The sequence below is a fragment of the Haliotis rubra genome, unplaced genomic scaffold (assembly GCF_003918875.1).
Source record: "Haliotis rubra isolate DU_JTF1 unplaced genomic scaffold, ASM391887v1 Scf97, whole genome shotgun sequence".
NCBI classification, from domain to species: Eukaryota; Metazoa; Mollusca; class Gastropoda; order Lepetellida; family Haliotidae; genus Haliotis; species Haliotis rubra.
In genome coordinates, this window is record NW_025767712.1 from 964,067 (window position 1) to 978,888 (window position 14,822).

The 14,822-nt window shown below is 40.0% G+C and overlaps 1 protein-coding gene across 2 annotated transcripts; it reads left to right on the plus strand.

Moving 5' to 3' along the window:
• Positions 1 to 494: 494 nt before the first annotated feature.
• On the plus strand, positions 495 to 11,309 carry LOC124265249. 2 transcript variants are annotated; one of them, XM_046700037.1, is made up of 7 exons: positions 495 to 648; positions 2,228 to 2,344; positions 3,329 to 3,421; positions 4,870 to 5,121; positions 5,806 to 5,931; positions 6,801 to 6,893; positions 11,141 to 11,309. In XM_046700037.1, the coding sequence occupies exons 1-7, from the start codon at positions 528 to 530 to the stop codon at positions 11,281 to 11,283; spliced, it is 945 nt and encodes a 314-aa protein (XP_046555993.1). In that variant the 5' UTR covers positions 495 to 527; the 3' UTR covers positions 11,284 to 11,309. The 2 variants fall into 2 exon arrangements, with proteins under 2 accessions (XP_046555993.1, XP_046555992.1); XM_046700036.1 differs by lacking the exon at positions 11,141 to 11,309 and adding an exon at positions 7,836 to 8,253 and having other exon boundaries at positions 497 to 648.
• The last annotated feature ends 3,513 nt before the right edge of the window (positions 11,310 to 14,822 follow it).

Sequence of the window (14,822 nt, forward strand, 5' to 3'; positions counted from 1 at the left end):
GGAGACTGAATAATGTCATACCAAGGCCGAACAGCCGATTTATCGCGCTAGGCCTTTCTCAGAGTGTGGTTCCAGGTGCCAATGGCTTTCATCAATCGATTGGTGCACTCCATGCATAGACGCTGTGCTGCAGTTATTGCCGCTCGTGGTGGTCACAATAGATACTGAAGTCAAGAGTCTGAAAGGACTGCAAACGTTCACGTAATGTCTTGACATTGTGCTGAGTTATTCATTGATGTGTCAAGATATTGTACACACAAAAAAAATTATCCGCTTATTATGTCCATTTCTGTAATGATTTGATTACAGTGCCTATGTAATTTTGAATTCTTACTGACGTTTTCTTTTGCTGCTGAGTATATATAAAAGACGAACAAATATTTCATAAAGATACTGTTGTTATGTAGGAGTTATGTACTTCTTTTGGGTAAAAACATTTAAATTTCCCGCCAAATATTACTGCACACTCACTAGTGGTACGGAAACGCAATGCGGAGTTATCTTCTCTTTACAATAACAACAACAAGATGGCTTGCAGGAAGGAAAGTCTTCTCTTCGTATTTGCCATAGCTGCTTTTTGTGGGCTGACAAATGCGGGAAATGGTGGCAGTGCAGGAACAGAGATATCAAGACTATTTGTAACCAAAGGTAGTTTATATCCATTTAGATATTGTCCATATTTCGGTGTTTCATTGAGAAAGACACCTCTCTACATTTCTGTAATTTACTTCTGGTGTTAAAAAAAGTTTCGTTTCTGCAGAGACTATGCACTAACCTTATTATATGGTCTCTGGTTTCTGATTCTACTCACAAGTTTCCACTGGGGAATATGCAGAAAAAAGAAAGTATTTTCTTGGTCGCGGCGGGCGGTGGGGTAGCCGAAGACCCGGGTTCGATTCCCCACATGGGTACAATGTGTGAAGCCCATTTCTGGTGTCCCCCGCCGTGATGTTGTTGTAATATTGTTAAAAGCGGCGTAAAACTGAACTCACTCACTCTTGGTCGCGGCACTTCGTATTTCCACAGCAAGCTCATCATGTAATCTTTGATGAAGCGACAATCGAAACTCACAATCTTTGCCAAGTGATTTTAGTGCAACAATGTACTGGGAAATAGTTTCAGTTTCAGGCGGCATTCGTTTATGAAACCGTTATCACAAATTACTGCTTTTTGTGTCATGTAGAATATCAATGAACTTTCTGGGTCACTTGGTTTCACTGGCGGTTTCCCAATAGGGTAAGCTGTGGTTCCAACCAACGAAAAAAAAATGAGCATCCTTATACTTTATACAAGATATCAAGATGTTGAATACCAGGTTAGTTTAACTGGTTTGTGCAGCCTTGAGTCATTCTTGGGGGCAGTGGGGTACGTAGTCTTTCGTGAAATAAACTTGTTCATAGAAATAAACTTGTATTCCAGGAAAGTATAGTGTAAATTTGTCTAGTTACATGCTGGACAAGGTAGTCTAAAAGTACTGTCGGAAATAGAAAAAAACGGCATTTTCTCATTTTCGACATTTTGAGACATTTAATCCGATGCGTTTCTATTGTTATCAGGTATCATACTCTTTTACATATCTCAAAATAAACTATATGAAAGAAAGACTCGTAAGATGTTAATCAATAGATGAGACATAGTCAACACACATGAAAAAGCACAAAATATCTTTGAGATGACCCCTTATGCCTGTAGGCAGCACATGCATTTCATGCCAGAGGAGTCGACGGTCTGTCGTCATACCTGGCTGAGCGACCTAATTGACATCTATAGTCTGATCTTTTGTTTTCTGCAGCTATTCATATTTTTTCTAAGTTTAGCCCGATTTTACGAGTAAATATGCTTTTCTTGATATCTTATTACGCATCCCACTGAATGCACAGTTAGGCCGAAGTGGGTTATTTCGACATATGTTATTTGCAATTGTGTAAATTTTAGGGATACAGAGTAACAGCTTAAAAACAGTTTTTTTCTACTTCCGACACTAATTTAGTGGTTAAAGCATTTGAAGACGGGTTCTGTCCCCACATGGACACAATGTGTGAAGCCAATTTCTGTTGTCCCCCGCCTTGATGTTGCTATAATATTGCTAAAAGCAGCATAAAACCAAACTCATTCACTCACATGATGATGGAATGAACAGTTTCTAATTCTCATATGTTGTGTTAAATTGTTCCTGCTGTCATTCGTTATTAATTAGTGGCATGTACTTTGTCTGTCCTGGTGGCAGATTCTCATGAAGTGTTGGAGTTGAAACAACCAAATGGGACTGGATGTGGATGTGTTGGATACACCTGTGGATGTTGTGCTCATCTGGAAGTTAAAAAAATTGGACTCAATGACACAGGTAAATGAAAGTACAGAGTTGGACACAACACATTTCAGTTAGAAATCCTAAACTGATACCCAAGTGTGGACTCTCACTGACATTGTTACACCAGTAGGTAGGGCACCAAGTTTAACACATGTGTTTTGGATCACAAGGAGCAAGAGCATATAAGTGGGTAGGTTAAATTGTCATTCTTAGGGGTCTGAAACCTTCTTTAATAATGGAGTGGTAGAGTGGCCTAGTGGTTAGAGCATTTGCTCATCATGCCGAAAACCAAGCTTCAATTCCCCACATGGATACAATGAGGGAAACCCATTTCTGGTGTCCCCTGTCGCGATATTGCTGGAATATTGCTAAAAGCTGCGTAAAGCTTACCTTGCTTACGCACTCACTTTTTAATAATGGTATGTTTACTAATGGAAGAAAAGACATTAGTTCAGATCAAGGGTAGAGGGTGCCTAATTTTAACAATTTTCATGGCATCATTTTTGTTAGATAAAATATAGGGCAATGTTTATGGTATAGAGATATCTGTGTTTATCATCCAAAACTGTGTTCCACAGGAGATTGTGTGAGATCAGACGATATCTCCTAGGAGATATCGTTTTGACAGTAGATTTTGCACAATGCCCTGACAATGCTATGACTTCATGAACTTGATGACGTCACAATGCTATGACATCGCTGCACTGCAAATCTAATGGCAGTACTGTGTTCAGAGATGTACATTTTTCATTGAAAACTAATGAAGAGTGATTTTTGATGATAAATAGAATCTCACCCTCGTGTCTTCTGATATCAAATATATCAACACTAGTTGATAAAAGTAAAAATATCCTCGGCAAGCCTCGGATATTTGTTACTTTATCAACTCGTGGTGATATATTTGATATCAAAAGTAACTCGGGTGAGATTCCCTATATATTAGCATGATGAGTACTCATAATTCACTTATGTGGAAGGATATCTGTATTAGCTGAAAGTGTTTGTCTCCCCATCTAGTGTGCACCAACCTGACCTACCTACCTGATGAGTATGGAGTGTCCCTGACACTCAGCGTGGATGGGATTGTGTACTTCAAAAAGACCATCTCTGGTAAGTCCTGATTAATGAATAATGTCTGTATGTGTCATGGTTAGAAGTTGATAACTTCTGGAAGTACATTAAGATGAAAGGAGATAGTGTTGAAGCAAATCTCAGCAGCCTCCTCCACGACACCAAGGAACTTTCGAGAAGGCTAGTCATGAGCCTCGATTGTAAAGAAGTGTGTTCAAGCATGACGAGATATATCTGAATGGTTTGTCATACACATGGCTTTCGATCATTCCATATTGATACTGTCCTGGATGCTTCAGGCTGGTAGTGGCTAGGGGGACAAGAACATTTCCAAGGTTGAAATAACAAGGAAGAAGCCCAGTTATCCGTCTACCATTTTTGTTAAGGAGGCGTAAGTTTTTATAGGGGCACTGTAGTAGCACTTGTGGCCTGGCTAGGGCTGGCACTGCCCATATCATCGGACAAAACTCCTTTATTCTCATTGTCTGCTTGACAGTGACGGTAGATTTATACAGAATTTATGTGATGAGGATAATGGCTCTGTAGACAAACACCTTGCCGTGGGTTTCAGCTTGCTGATCTCCCAGAGTTGGGAACATGTTGGGCTCTTGTCAGCAAAGCCAAAACTGTGCTGTCTGGTTTGATCAGCTTATTTTCCTGCCTGAAGAACATGTCCACCTGTCATCATGGTGGGGACGTTGCTATTGCAGTATGTAAAAGGGCTGTTTTCCAAAATTCTGTCCTTGCCATCTAAGTACTTTAAAGTAAAGATGATCCGGGATAGAATTGATCTTCAGTAACCCATGCTTGTTCAGATTGTAAGAGGCGACTAACAGGATTGGGTAGTCAGGCTTGCTGACTTGCTTTACACATCCCATCGTATCCCAGTTGGTAGATTGATGCTCATGCTGTTGATCACTGGATTGTCTGGTTCAAACTCAGTTATTTACAGACTGCCGCCGTATAGCTGGAATATTGCAGAGTGCTGCATTGAACAACAAACCAAACAACATTAAAAAGATTTAGCTGTAATATATTGCTCTAAAAGCTGAATACAGTCACATGTATGTCATACAATTTTACTCATTTGAATCAGATGCACTCACTTTCCAGAGTTGCGTTGGCTAGGCATGTCAGTAAGCTATGATCATGTGTTCAGTCTGAGTATGTTTCTAGGTTTGTCACCTTGCACCTGGTGATAATCTGTAAATAACCTAAGCAGGAAACATCCTAGTCTCTCTCGTCAAGTATTCATGTAGTCATATGTCGAAGAGAGATTTCAAAGCAAACTTTTGGCTCGTCACGCCGAAGTCCCGGGTTCGATTCCCCACATGGGCACAATGTGTTAAGCCCATTTCTGGTGTCCCCCGCTGTGATATTGCTGGAATATTGCTAAAAGCGGCGTAAAACTAAACTCAGTCAGTCAGTCAGCAAAGCAACCTTTTGTCAGTCTCACTCCCTACTATACCTATCACATCTTGTTTCAGCTAGGAACCCCCCTCCTATCTGTGTGGGGTTGCCTTACCTGAAGAAAGAAGCCAGCCTTTGTGTAAAGTTCTACAATCTCAGTATCCAACAGCACACCTTCAGTGGTTGTGTTGATGTTGTGGCCAAGCTGGTTAGTGTTGTTGTTGAATCATTCAAGCTTGGCTGTTTTAAGATTCCACCGAGAGGCAGCCCTGTTCTGGCTATGTCAGGGACAAAGAATATCCAGGATGGCCAGCAGGACAGGTTTGATGGTAAGAATGTACTTGATGAATATGTCTCCCAACTATCCTGTTGACGAGGCAATCTGGTATATACCAGCCTTCTAAACTGACCCAAGGGTGAATTTAGGGTCAGATTCACAGTCCTCTGTGTCCCTTATAAGAGCAGCCATCACAAAGTGTATGGAAATAGGTTTCTTCTGAAACTGTTTATGAAAGAGTTTTTAATATTTTGGCACATATACTTCATATTCTTATAATTCATAATCATATTCTCAATGGGAATCTAAGAGACTGTTGACAAAGACCAGTGTATGAAATAAGCCAGAAACCCAGCCAGACATCAGGACTGGTAACTTCAAATTGTTACCAGCCCAAAATGGATTTAACGAGTCCGACCACCAAGACATGGTGAATTTACTCAAGTTTACTAAATTGTTTACCAGACCATCGGGCTGGCTAACTGTAAAGTTAGACTGTCCGTCAGAAATCTAGCCCGTCTCGGGCGGTCGGACGGGCCTTATTTCATACACTGCAAAGACTCTTAGTTTCTTAACCCAAGAGGAATTTGTGTCTTGTTATTTAGGAGTTTTATACTGGTTACAACTTCCAGTTAGTCCTTATCTTCAAATTTTGTCTTCAGAAATGCATGTATACATATTTTGTTTTCAAATCTGCTGCTTATCTTTGGATGAAGATTTTATTGAAATTGTACAGTTGCAGAGGAAAAGAAACTGCTGACGCAACATTCTGGGTCTCTGGGAAGTGGGTGTAGCTGCCTGTACTATGACTGTGGGTGTTGTGCTCACATGGAGTTGGACACCATTGGTCTGAACAACACAGGTGAGTGCACCATTGGTCTTGACTATGTCACGTGACAATCCAATCAGCCTGAAAAACACACATGAGTACACCATCGACCTTCACAAGACAGATGACCACACTATTTAGCTGCCTCTACTAAGGCAGAGGGGGCGGTGGGGTGGCCTAGTGGTTAAAGCGTTCCCTCATCACGCCAAAGGCCCGGGTTTGATTCCCCACATGGCTACAATGTGTGAAGCCCATTTCTGGTGTCCCCTTCCGTGATATTGCTGAAATATTGCTAAAGTGGCGTAAAATCAAACTCACTCACTCACTAAGGCAGAGTATGAATTGAGTTGGTTTTTTTAGCAATGTTCGGGCAATATCATGGCAGGGACACCAGAAATGGGCTTCATATGTTATACCCATGTATAGATGTTCTGCATGACAGGCGAACACTTTAACTGCTGGGCTACCTACCACCTCTTGTATGTGTGAAACTTGTCTAAATCATGATCATTCATTTATGTCTACACGTGCCAGAATCATCAATGTCTTTCTTAACCTTGCTGAGACCTTTTTCTAGTTGTAAACCACGTACCATACTTCCTTCTTGGGAAGAGTATGCGCTTGATTATGATTTCACACAAACCTTTTTGAATTAATTATTTAGCAAATTAATTAATAAACAAGATTGCAAACATGTCCAGACATACAATGGAACTTCAGATTTGTTGACATTCAATTTCTGGTGTTTAAATGTTGATGGCAATTTCTTTATGTAGAGCTAACTTATCAAGACTCTTGCATGTATGTCTAGTGCTCACACCCCTCTACACAACTGGAAGGGTAACAAGACAGTGTTATATAAATAGGTGTTGTTATCAAGAATAATTTGTTTTGTCCTCCAGTGTGTGGGAACCTGACATTTGAACCCAAGCAGTCCATCGTAGACATCAGCCTCTCAGTGGACAAGAAAGTCTACATCAACAAGACAGTCTCTGGTGAGTGATGTCTAATGCCAGTTCTTGTGTTTGATTTAAAAGACCCTGATAACTGTGAACTGGTGACCATGGTTTAACAAAAGTGTACAAATTTAAGAAACGCTTATTCACTTTCATCACACTTCGGTTAACCTAAGATGCTCAATATCTTGTGGATCCTTTAGGTTTGGTACTCTGGTTTGACACCACCCTATAAGTGATGAAGTTATGTAAAATAGATAGTTTGTTAACCCCACAGAGGTGTACAGGGCAGTTGTGTTCCTGTTCCTCCCGTCTGCCATTATGTGTTAATCTAAGGTTGCAGTGTATGCAGGCCCTAAGACATCCTTGATTTCCACTGGCTCACACAGGTTCAATCTGGTCGTCCTTTGCTACTAGAAATGTAGTAGCTTTGGTTGACTCAGGATGCTCACATTTTAATAATCGAATAGACTAATTGAATTTGAGTCAGTCAGTTGTCATGGAGTGATGACTGCGCAAGACCCTGGGGATTCCTGGTTGGAATTGATCTATGTTATCTTTGCTTTCATGAGTCAACCTATATGGAGAGAGAGGTTGTGTTTGATGACCTGGGTCCAGATCCTTACAACATTCGAAGCACTATGACAATTGTAAACCTATGATAAACTATTGAGTTACGACAGGTCGTAACATTACGAACGCTTTTTGGATCGGGACCCTGGTCTACACATTGTCATTGTGACTGGATGTCATAGATGATGGTGTATGTTTTCAGCTATTTGTTTGTTCAACATTGTTGTGATATGGCTTGAGGATTGCGGACTGCAATGATAAACAATATTCACTTAAATGTCACTCTATAAATTGATTTAGCAATGGCTTGCACTAAGCTGTTTTTACTTCACCACAAACACTATTATAATTGGAGATGTTATTGATAAGAAGCTGTTACCATGGTTACTAAGAAGTGTCTGTTTCCAGTGAGGAACCCGCCTCCTGTGTGCGTTCCCCTGCTGAGTATGAAGGATGTGTCACTGTGTCTCCAACTGTACAAGCTGGACATCAAGGATGCCAAACTCACAGGATGTCTCCGCGTCATCACCAAGGTCGAAGATCGTGTTGTTGAGAACTATGATGTTGGCTGCTTCAAATTCCCACTTGTTACCACTGATGCCAAAGCTTTCAGCTTCCATTCCAGCAAAATAAGAGATCACCACTCTTAGATCGAACAATTATTTAGATGGGCATACTATAAAGATAAGGAAGACTGTGTTTGATAATTGATGTTTTCTCCATCTGATGACCACCAAACTTTTAGTGGGTTTCTAATTTTGCTTCTTGGCTTTGATGTCATTTGCCTCTATTATGTTTTTATATGTTAAAGTAAGGAAAGCCGTGCCAACATGAACAGTGATGATGAAGGTTTATGCTGTTCAAAGTGCTATTGTAGCAACATGACATTGCAACACTCAGAATGAGTACCATGTTGTATTGATGAGATGAGGTCTGCCACTGCTAGTCCTGCATTGAGTCAAGCCACTGCAACCCCACTGTGAGCACCGCTCCATACAGGGAGTACATCGTGACAGTAGTACCTAATGATGCAAACATGTTTTCTTGTATATTGTTGATGATCCTTGGGGAACCAGACAACTATTGACTTGAAGAACAACTGTAAATTTGCTTCATGTGTAGCAAGGACTGAAATAACTTGGTCAGGATCATGAGACATTCAACCAGTATTAATAGACAGGTATATTTAAGTTTCTTATGATTGTTATGCATTCCATTCCAGTTTTGGGTTTGTACATGTCACTGACAGTTTAGTAGACCTGGCCATGAATAACTGCAAATGTGCTGATAGTGTTAAGCAATATTCACTCTGAGTAGACATTCCAGAATGTATTGTCAGTGTAGTTCCAACATTTTGCCTCATGCTGGAAAATTGCTAAGCACCAAGTTCTGCTTTATTCATTTCATGTAAGTATATGCAGGTTTGATCCCAGGCCAATTTGTTTATGATTGGTTGGTTGGTTTGTTATTTAACACTGCACTCAGCAATATTCCAGCTATATGGCGGTGGTCTGTAAATTAATTGAGTCTGGACCAGACAATCCAGTGGTCAACAGCATGAGCATCATTCTACTCAGTTGGGATACAATGACATGTGTCAACCAAGTCAGCGAGCCTGACGATCCGATCCCGTTACAACTAAAAGCATGGGTTGCTGAAGATCAATTCTAACACGGATCTTCACAGGTTTGTTTACGAAGATTGCCTAGAAATTACAACATTTGAGTAAATGTTTTGTTGTTTGATATGCTTGATGCTGTGTATATATATATATATAATTTTGATGTATATTTACATAAATATTAGGGTTGTTGCAATTCACCAGTACATACACTCCTGACAGAAACATTATGCTATCATCCATGATACACCTATCTATCTAGGTTGTCATCCAAGCACATTTTCAGAAATATCAACTACATTTTCCAAAACTCGGCTCAATAGCTATTTGGGCAAGTACACACATCCCGGCACAATAGCTATTTGGGCAAGTACACACATCCCGGCACAATAGCTATTTGGGCAAGTACACACATCCTTTTTCGTGTTAATTTCACTCAGCCAAATCAAATACTTGGGTATTACAATGTGTTTGCATTACCCCTTTCTTCCAAATTCTAGATCTGACAATAGCCTCAAGAACTTATGTTCATATTGGCTTTATAACTTGAAATAAGGATGAAAAATAGCCAATGATGATTGTATATTTGATCCTTAAGGTAATGTTCGGCAATGCATTTTCCCATGTTTTTATTTCTCATTCTAAACATGAATCTCTAGTGCTTTTCTAATGTCTACAAAAATGCATATTTTCAAAATATTTTTGAGACTTTTTTGCGTTGCTTTGGTGTAGCTTAAATGTTTATATTTTTGTTGAAATATATATATATATATATATTGCTTGTTAGGATTATCAGATTTTCATTAACTGTATAATATAAACTACTTCAGTTGACAACTGTGATAACGGAAACTTTAGTCAGTTTGGCTCATTGATGACTGAACATACTATTTATTCCTGATTTTCTTTTCTATCATGTATGATCTTTGTGATAAGATTGTGCCTTACGATGCATCTGTACCAATAAATATATGCAGCTTTTTCTTCTATCTATATATTAAAACAAAAAGGAGTCGGTTGGTTTCTCAACACTGACATGCTCCTATCTTTCCCAGGTGTGTTTGTCCTCCAATGAGAAGAAGAGATCTCAAGTTGCCTTACTAGCTAAGACATCACTAAATGGAACAGCAGATTATCTCTAGCCTTGGTTGTGTTATCACACTGTAGTGGCGTGGGTTGTTGCCCATACTAATGGACTGTTTGTCTGGCCTAGACTGTACAGGCTGATGTGTTATTGTGACTGCAGTGAAAAACACAAACTAATTTCTTGCAAGATATGTGCGCATTGCTCATTGGATGAGATGACTCCTCTCTTGTTTTATGTTCTTGTATCATATTTGTTATGACTGACTAAAAAAAACAACAAAACCTTCAAGTAAAATACACCAATATATAGTGAGTGAGTTTGGTTTTACACCGCTTTTAGCAATATTCCAGCAACATCACGGCGGGGGACACCAGAAATGGGCTTCACACATTGTACCCATGTGGGGATTCGAACCTGGGTCTTCGGCGTGACGAGCCAACGCTTTGACCACTAGGCTACCCCACCGTCCCTAATTTGTTATGAAAGAACAGTACAAAATACACGACTACAATAGCAGTCAAAATATACGAATTTAAAAAAAGAAATACATAAAAATAAATTATCAAACAGCATACGTACCATACACAATAACTTTCAACCACATTTTATTCAGTATCATGCTATATGTGGATACTACTGATTTAGGTGAGTACAATGTTAATAACAAGGTCTTAGACTATCTATGGATTTAATTTTTTTATTTTATATGAAAGTTCTGTGGAAAAGTTAATACTAATTTTGGCCAAAAAATACTCATTTTTGCATCAGTGTTGGACCAAAATACTAATTGGGCTAAATTATTGTTTAGACTAGTTGGCATATCTATGCATGTGATGTTGACATGTCCAACTTCCTTTAGTGAAGGAAGGGAGAGGTCCATACAGAGCTTGTTGGGCTTTGGAATCCAGAATATACGCCTTCAATCACATCCAGAGATAAAGAGGCTGTACATTACCATTGTCAGACATGCAATAATCATCATCATGGTAAATCCTTTCTCCACAGGGACATCTCCAGGAATCACTGGTTCAGGTTACCATGACTGTTGCCAGACAAAACATACCCAACTCATGATTGGAGTCCGTTCCAAGACAAAGGGGAGTTCATCCTATTTGTCTGATGTGTTGATGCTGCATGTGATTTGGTAGAATTAACATACAAATGAAGAATGGTATGACAGCTGTGTGGCTTCGTATGGATAATGGAGAGTTGCTTACTTTTCAAGGATTTGGCCAGCTAGTGGAATGGTGAGATAACTGGCACCATCCTTAAAGTATAATAAATAATAAGGATGACTGTTAGGGCTACTTGTCTTTGTTAAATGTATTCATATAGCAGCCCACACTATTGCAATAGTATTGTGATAGATGTCAGCGATTATTATAGTATTGTATGATAGTGCTAAACCAACTTTTAGGCTGCAAAAGAGTATACTAGTAACGTCTTTGAGAGGCATTTTAGAAGTTGTAAAATCAGGTTCTATGTATAGTAAACTTCTTTGCAATGAATTAAGAAATACAGTTCGCTCTACCACCATGTATAGTGTAATAAAACACACTTTTGCCCTGAACTATTATAGTTAAAGCGAGGGGCGCTTGCGTCCGAGTGCTTTAACGCCATAATAGTTCAGGGAAAAAAAATGTTTTTATTACACTATACATGGGGTAAAGCGAACTATTTCTTTCTAAGATGCCAAATTTAATACTTTCTAAGGATAATTCACGATTAATTTAAGGCAGAAAACAAGCGGCGGTGTCGGGTGACCTAAATTAAGAATCCTCGCACAGGGGCTAACTGGCGTTGTTCTATTGATGTGTCTGCCCCCTCACGTTAAGGCGAGCGTTACCAGAAAACAAATGATAAACAGTTTCATGGCGGTTTACGTTCTGATTAAATATCTTCTCTAAAGTATTTTAATTACATCTGTGATTAACGTAAACCATGTGAGCGCGTCGCATTTCTACTACCAGCGTATGTTTAGATCAGTACATCCACATGAAGCTGAGTAGTCTAGCGACATTCCACGATTGCATAGTGGGAATGTAAACATTGCGAGCGTTACCGTGGTCGCTGAAAACTTGCAATTGAGACATTTAAAAGCGTCAGAAAACATACAGCGTAATGTTTCCACCAGTGATGTTAGGTGAGTGAAGCAACTGCAAACCAAGAAGCGGGACGCAACGCAGTAGTTTACTGTAGGAGGCTGTACGAGGCGATGACAACTGACATGCATCGTGACGTCACTTACATTGTGACGTAATGTAAAATGGTTCGATTACGAGGGGGCACACTAGAATGGCGCAGTGACAGGATAACGTCATTCAATTGTTACGTCATCAAAAAACTATACCTTTATTGTCTGATAATGTATTTTTTTCTCGATTGTTCTAAGAGGCTAAGCTCTTAGAATGCCTGATAATGGTGTTAGTATCTACACTGAAACATCGCATTCATTGCAATAAAGTTGACTATCCATAGAACCTGGTTTCCTGCTAAAATAGTCTTTATCAACGTATAATATAGTATTGGTGACAATCTCAAAGTCATCCATTTCATCAAATATGCTAATTCCACCCCAAGGGAAGTAACTGGAATCTGAATTAGTTGTAATCCTTGCTAACCAACACACAGGCAGGTGTGAAATTTGCATAATTTGTGTTTTATTGTAACTATTTGCAATCGCAGCTATTGAAACTAGTGATTGTTATGAATACTAGTGACAATACTATTGGCATTCATCAATTCCTATCGATATAGTACTATGAGACAAACAATGGCAATAGGTGGATATACATTATTACATTCTTGTAAATTCACAAATATTTCTCTAGTTCTTGGGTTTGACAATATACATGTGTTGTGTAAATCTACTGGTGAAGCCTCTCATTTAATTTGTGAGTGAGTTAGTTAATATTTAACGTCACATCGGCAATGTTGCAGCCCATTTAATTTGTGCAAATCTACAAAAATAGTCTTTAAACCATAAATAAATGATACAATCATGACACAAACAACCTTGTAATGTTACAAATATTACACAGATGAACCTTGTTACCTCCTCATCTTATTCTAAAGATGAATGTCAGCAGAATACCCATGGGTTTAATGGAAATGATCATCTCAAACAGGCGTCACATTCAGAATTCCTCACATTAAGCCGACATGCTTTGATATATACTAGGCACATAAAGAAACTGTGCATACAAAAATTTAAAATCTAAATTTATCAAACCTGTGTAGACACATAAGGATCTAAACTCAGAGATTAGTGACATGTATCCAACATGCATGCACGTGCCACGTTGCGTGACGTCAGTGGGTTCGTCCTTGAAACGTGCAATACATTGTTGCACATGCATTCCGGGAAAGTGAAACAGAACAAAGGAATGCCACACAATACTGTCACTTTGGAAAGCTCAGCCCCTGCCCTTGCGATCGTTCAAAAAATTAAACGGCTATTGAAACGCATAGCATGCCAAGGCTCACGTCTGCACAACGTCATGAGGCCATTGGGATGGTCCGTGAGGGAATGTCTCAACGACAAGTGGCTGCACATTTCCACTGCCACCGGAACAACATTTCTGCACTGGTGAGACGCTACCAGAACACAAATGACGTCATCGATCGGCCACGTTCTGGGCGTCCACGTGTAACAACGCCAAGACAGGACATATGGATAAGGGTGACCCATCTTCGCCACAGGTTTCAGACTGCAGTGATGACTGCCCGAACCATCCCAGGACTTCACCGTATCCACCCCAACACAGTTCGACAACGTTTACGTCATCACGGGATCAGACCACAACGTCCCGCCATACGGCCTATCCTGACACAACGTCATCGACAAGCTCGCCGAATGTGGTGACGAAATCATGTCCGCAGACCCTTGTTTTGGTGGAGAAATGTTGATTTTACAGATGAGTCCAGGTTTAACATTTCCCATAGTGATGGACGTCAACGTGCCTATAGACGCGTGGGAGAACGTTATGCACAGGCCTGTGTCTTGGAGAGGAATCGCTTTGGTGGTGGTTCCGTGATGATTTGGGGTGGAATAACAGCACGCCAAAGAACTCCTTTGGTGATTGTTCAGGGCAACTTAACTGGTGTGGCCTACAGGGATCAGATTCTTCGACCTGTGGCAATTCCTTTTCTTCAACGTCATGGCCCTGGGTTAACATTCCAACAGGACAATGCCGCCCCATACGGCAAGGGTTGCTATGGATTTCTTGCAACACCACAACGTTGACTTACTGCCTTGGCCTGCAAATTCACGGATCTCTCCGATGATAGAGCATGTTTGGGACGAGATGGATCGGCGTCTCACGCCTTCTTCCTCATCCACCAGATAACGTCCTTGACCTTGCAAAAGAACTTGAGAGAATCTGGCGTGACATTCCACAAGACTTCCTTGCACGTTTGATAGGCTCTATGCGTCGTCGATGCACTGCTGTTCTCAATGCCGATGGTGGACATACCCGTTATTGAGCTTGTGACATGGTCGTTTGACGCCTGTCCCGCTTGTGGACTTGTGACGTCATTGTGATTGACTTTTCAATTGAAATTCTCCCGACTTATGGTCTCATGATCCCACCATTAAAGTTTATATGTACCTTTGACATTGTTATCGTACTTATCAACTGGGATAATATTTTGACAATGCACAGTTTCTTTATGTGGCTAGTATATG